We start from the raw sequence: 6,000 nt of genomic DNA on the forward strand, positions 1-6,000 counted from the left end.
AACTCGTGTTGTGTCCTAAAATGTCTACATGTTAAGATGTATGTAATTGTGTATAATGTTACACACTTTACAAGTTTTTTTGGGTTTTTTTTTTTTTGTTTTTTTTTTACATGGGGGTCACCACTTATCAAGGCCCGAAAGCCACTCAGGGATAAGGGTTATTGCGTGTACTGATATGAGATAGTATTGTAGTAATCATTAGTATTGGGGGTTTTGATAGAGTGTCTTACTTAAAGGGGCGGTTTGTCAGGAGGTTGTGTATGTTGGACTTGAAGACGTCCAAGTTGTAGTCAGGTGGGAAACAGGCAAGCGGCAGAGAGTTCCACTGGCGTGCAGTTCTAAGAAAGAAGCTTTGCTCATGGAATCTACGTTTGGATTTAGGCACAGAAAAATAGTGGGGAAAATTATTGACAGTAGTTTCAGCCAGACGGGTGTTTCTCATGAAAGATTGGCAAGGGGGGACGAGGGATTGGAGCTCAGACGAGCACCTGGCATGGAAATAATGATAAAACAAAGACAGGCTTGCAACGTGTCTTCTGTGGGAGAGACGTTGCAGGGAAGAGAAAAGGGCATCCCCCACTAAACCCCGAAGTCTATTTTGTACTCTGTCAAGGCAGGATAGGCTGTTTTTAGCAGCTCCTGCCCAGATGTGGCAGCAGTACTCCATCCTTGGACATACTTGGCTTTTATACAGATAGAGAATTGCATCAGTAGTGAGCGATAGAAGGATCCCACCAGTTTATTAAATCCCACCAGTTTATTAAATCATCAAGGATCCCACCAGTTTATTAAATCATCAAGTGTTCAAGCAAGGAATATTAAAAAGCTGATCTTTTAATACATGAATTTTCAAAGAAAAGGTCTTCTCATCGCTATTCTGCTTAGAATCATTCCAACTTCTTATCAATATCCTTTTTTATATTCCCACGTTTTTTTTGTAATTAATTTGATCTTTTATATAGTTTGTATTCCTGTTTTTCCTTTCCAATATCCTTTTTTTTCTTTGCCAATTATTTTCCTACGTTGTCTTTTAATTTTTGTGTTCATTTGAAGTTATCACTTTTTTAAAAAAAATTTTTATTTACTTATTAACTTATTTGTATGCATGGACAGATTTTCAAGACTTTTTTTTTTTCTGTGGTCTTTTATGCTTTGTTTTATTTTTGCTTTAAAAAACCTTTTTTTTTTTTTTTTACGTTAAATTTGATGTGTTGTCCTAAAAATAAAAGTAACAAATTTTTTATTTATTTATTTATTTATTTTTTTCATCGGGATCACTACTTATCAAGGTCCTGAGGCCACTCGAGGATAAGCGTTATTGAGTGTACAGTAGTCAATGGGATAATATCGTAGTAATCGTTAGTAGTGGAAATTTGGTAGATTGGATTACTTAAGCGGGCGGTTCATCAAGAATTTGTTTATATTGGACTTGAAGACAACCAAGGAAGCAGGCAAATGGAAGAGAGTTCCACAGGCGTGCAGTTCTAAGAAAGAAGCTTTGTTCATAAAGCTGGTTTGCTATTACACATCTTGGCAGCAAGTTAACATCAAATCAAAAAAAAAAAAAAAGACGCATTCCATTTTAAGGAAAACGGCAATTTATTAATCTCACAATGAAACAGGGTAAAAAGCTGAACGGAAACCTGAAACAATCGGGGTGAGTTTCGCTGTGATAAAGAAGAAATAAACATTAAGGGGAAAAAAGAGGACATAGAAGGAAAAAAGAAAAAGAAAACTAATGTTACAAGTAAGAAGACTGAAATGTACGCGAATAAGAAAATAATATTATACATACTAGCGGGACCTGTGGAAAGTCCACAGGAGACTCATTCATATGTAATATATTGATGTTGGCATTCTGTAGATGTTCAGCATAAATGGAGACGCTCTGATGTTATTGTAGCTCTTTTGTTAAAACTGCAAAATATTTATCCAAGCTAGCAGGGACGCCCGGCGTAACCCGGTCATAAAATATGCTTAAGTATATTTTAATTCTTGCAGATTTTGTATATATTATTATAGAGTTAATTGTCTATCGAGTTTCATATATGATAAAGTTGCGATTTAAAAAATATATCTATATGACTTTGATTCATCAGCTTGAATCCAAACTGAATCCCAAACTTATGAAGAATTCTTGATACAATTATTTATAAAAAAAAAAATAGATTATTAAGGTGTCATCAGCTAAAATCGAAGAATTCTTGATAAAATTATTTCTTCAAAAGAGATTATTGGAGTGCCATTAGCTATAATCAAAACCAAAACTTATGAGGAATTCTTGGTAAAATTATTTATAAAAAAAAATAGATGACTTGAGTGCCATCAGCTATAATCAAAACCAAAACCAAAATTATGAAGAATTCTTAGTAAAAATTATTTATAAAAAATGAAATGACTTGAGTGCCATTAGCTATACTCGAAACTGAAACCAAAAGTTATAAAGAATTCTTGGTAAAATTATTTATTACAAGAAATGGAAGTACATAACAATTAAAGACTCAGATGTAAGCGTGACACAGAAAATAACACACACGCTATCGTATTATATATATATATATATATATATATATATATATATATATATATAAAATATATGTTGGGTGCATTATTAATTTTTAGCCGTATCAAACGAAAGGTTATTTTCGTTTCCAATGAATACAAATGACACTTTTTACAATTACAAATATGGCTTGTTTATTTTTCATTCATCAACATGCAAGTGACAATCAACACATCAAAAAATGGTGAGGATCAGGTGGAGGAGGGTAGTTTGCATTGCAGAAATCTCTCACCTGCCAAAAGTCTTTCCTTTTTCAACCATGTCGCTTGTCCTTTTGTATTATCAAATGACCTCATAACCTTTTTTTTTTTGTCCAGCCTACAATATGGCTGTCTTCAAGTCTAACGTAAACAAGTTTTTGATGAGCCGTTCCATATAAGTTAACAAATTTACTGAATTTACATTACTAACAATTACTATACTGTCCAATTTCTACTGTACACTCTTTAACCCTTATCCTCGAGTGGCCTCTTGGCCTTGATAAGTGGTGATGCCTATGTAAAAAAACATCATTATGCTGCATTTCTCCGGTGGTATCCCAGCTGACCCAGATATTATGATCACCTTTCCATAATGTCGGTCAGCTTTTCCCGGGGATTATGACATCATTGTGGCCTGGTTGTCCCAGACTCACCTTGCTGCTCTCTTGAACAAGTGGCAAACCTATCTAGCTTTAAATTGCATGGAAATACAGTAAACACATTTGAACGCAAAGAGAATATATTGTTAAAGAAAGACAAGGGCCTAGACAAGTAGATTCAACTTTAACAAACAAAGAAATTTATTTTTTAACATAAATCAGCACTTATCAAGGCCCAAAGGCCACTCGAGGATAACGGTTAAGGAGTGTACGGTAATCAATAAGACAATATTGTAGTAGTCATTAGTAGTGGAAATTTTTTAAATTGGATTACTTAAGGTGACGGCTCATCAAGAATTTGTTTACATTGGACTTGAAGACGACCAAATTGTAGTCAGCTGGAAAGCAGGCAAACGGAAAAGAGTTCCACAGGCATGCAGTTCTAAGAAAGAAGCTTTGTTGATGGAATCCACGCTTAGGTTTAGTTACAAATAAAGAGTGGAGGAAATTATTCATAATGGTTTCAGCTAGACAAGTTTTTTTTTTCGTGAAAGTTTGGTGAGGGGGGGACCACAAATTGGAGTTCAGACGAGCACTTGCCATGAAAATAATAATAAAGCAGAGACAGGTTCGCAACGTCTCTTCTGTGGGAAAAAGGTTGCAGGGAAGAGAAAAGGGCATCCCCCATTAGGCTATGAAATCTACTTTGGACTTTGTCAAGGCAGGATAAACTGCTTCTAGATGTGGCAACAGTACTCCCTCCTTGGACGTACTTGGCTCTTATACAGGTTGAAAATTGCATCAGCAGTGACATATCTGCTGGAGCGGTAGAATAATCCCAACATTTTTCCAGCAACCTTGGCAACAGATTTGATGTACATGTTCCATTTCAGATCAGGAGTAAAGGTCAGACCCAGAAGTTTCTCAAAACATGGAGTCTCCCCAAGACAAGAGCCATTCATTTCAATTGATGCCATAAAATAAACAATAAAGCAAAGGGGCAGAGTGAGCATCCATTTAGCAGAAATTATAAAAAAAAAAATCGTTACAGTTAGAAAGAAAGGAAATAATGTCACAGCGAGACGAGAATTAAAAATGATGAGGGGGGGGGTTATCGTCACAAAACCTGGACCAAATGGTTTGCAATTAACTATTGCAAGAATCTGTGCAACTATATGCTTAAAAAATCAATGAAAAGTAAACGATAAAATTGTATTCAACTTTTTGCCAAACTTGGAAATCTTTTCTATTATTTGGATTGGCATAGTGTTTCGATTGATATAAGCCTAGGTGTTTTTATTTATTATTGAAATCCTTTGGAGATGAGTAATTAATATATTTATTTTATTTATTATAAAAGGATTTTATACAATAATAAATAATACACCATTGGGTATAGATCCGATGATGGGAGACTGTACAAGAGGGAAAAAAACTTTGATATATAAAACCATAAAAAAACTTTGATATATAAAACCATAAAAAAACTTTGATATATAAAACCATAAAAAAACTTTGATATATAAAACCATCGATATATAAAAAACTTCGATATATAAAAAACTTCGATATATAAAAAACTTTGATATATAAAACCATAAAAAACTTCGACATATAAAAACTTTGATATATAAAGCCATAAAAAAAACTTTGATATATAAAACCATAAAAAAAACTTTGATATATAAAACCATCGATATATAAAAAACTTCGATATATAAAAAACTTCGATATATAAAGCCATAAAAAAAACTTTGATATATAAAACCATATAAAAAAACTTTGATATATAAAACCATAAAAAACTTTGATATATAAAACCATTAAAAACTTCGATATATAAAAAACTTCGATGTATAAAGCCATAAAAAAAACTTCGATATATAAAACCATAAAAAACTTTGATATATAAAACCATAAAATCCCACCTTGGTAATCCATGACGCAGTGGATAGAGACATTGAATCTCTACAGTTTCAGGTGAGCATTGTCTGAAGATAGCAGTTTCAATCCTACCCAAATCCAGCCAAAGGACTAGTTGGCCAAAATATGGTGAGACGACAACTATGGAAGGCAGTAATTACTGAAGATACAGTGAAGAGATTCAGCACTCCTATCCCTGACGAAGGCCAGAGGAATAGTTGACCGAAACATTGTGAGACAATAACTACGAAAATGAGGATAACAAGCTGCAAAATAAATAAATAAAATAACCATTTTGTTGAACTCTGATTTTTTAACGGAACCCTTAATTTAATCAATTATGGAAGGCAGTAATTACTGAAGATACAGCATTCCTATCCCTTAATTTAATCTGTTTTACCAAGTATTTTATCCATTGAACCATGGGTCTTTGCAGGAATCATTCGGTCGAACTTTGGGTGATAATTCAGTACAGAATCTCGAACGGAATAATACAAATTATTAGGTTGCTTCATGCATCTTTTTTATAATCCATATTTGCTTTTCTTTTCATCCGTTATTTGTCCTGTTTTGAGTCATGCATCAATTTAAATCATTTACTGATTTGTCTTTCTAGGGATTCTAACCAGCAGCGAATAATGACCGGAGATTCCGCGCAGATGGTGTTTTCCAAATCCTTACTTTCTCAACAACATCAAATTAGATTAGATCGCAGGTTTGTATCGTTTTTTTTTGTTTTTTTTAAGTAAGAAGAAAACCGAAGGATCAGTCGAAAATTTTGTGCTTTTGAAAAAAAATATTTTTTAGTTTTTCTTCAAAAAACTTTTTGTATTCCTACACATCAACAAATAAAAAAATAAATACAGGAAAGATATAAACATTTATAAATTTTTCGTATTGATTTTTATCCATATATATGTAAACTTTTTTTTTT

General features: G+C 33.0%; 1 protein-coding gene across 2 annotated transcripts in view; it reads left to right on the forward strand.

The window, feature by feature from the left end:
• LOC145287748 (sodium leak channel NALCN-like) overlaps nucleotides 1-6,000 on the forward strand; it is a 275,430-nt gene that overhangs the window by 166,862 nt on the left and 102,568 nt on the right. For both annotated transcript variants that reach the window (XM_080135514.1, XM_080135515.1), the window contains exon 17: nucleotides 5,683-5,781. In XM_080135514.1, coding sequence (XP_079991640.1) covers nucleotides 5,683-5,781 — 99 coding nt within the window. The remainder of the gene's footprint in view (nucleotides 1-5,682; nucleotides 5,782-6,000) is intronic.

This window comes from Euprymna scolopes, chromosome 11 (assembly GCF_053919585.1).
Source record: "Euprymna scolopes isolate OS-2025 chromosome 11, ASM5391958v1, whole genome shotgun sequence".
Lineage (NCBI taxonomy): Eukaryota > Metazoa > Mollusca > Cephalopoda > Sepiida > Sepiolidae > Euprymna > Euprymna scolopes.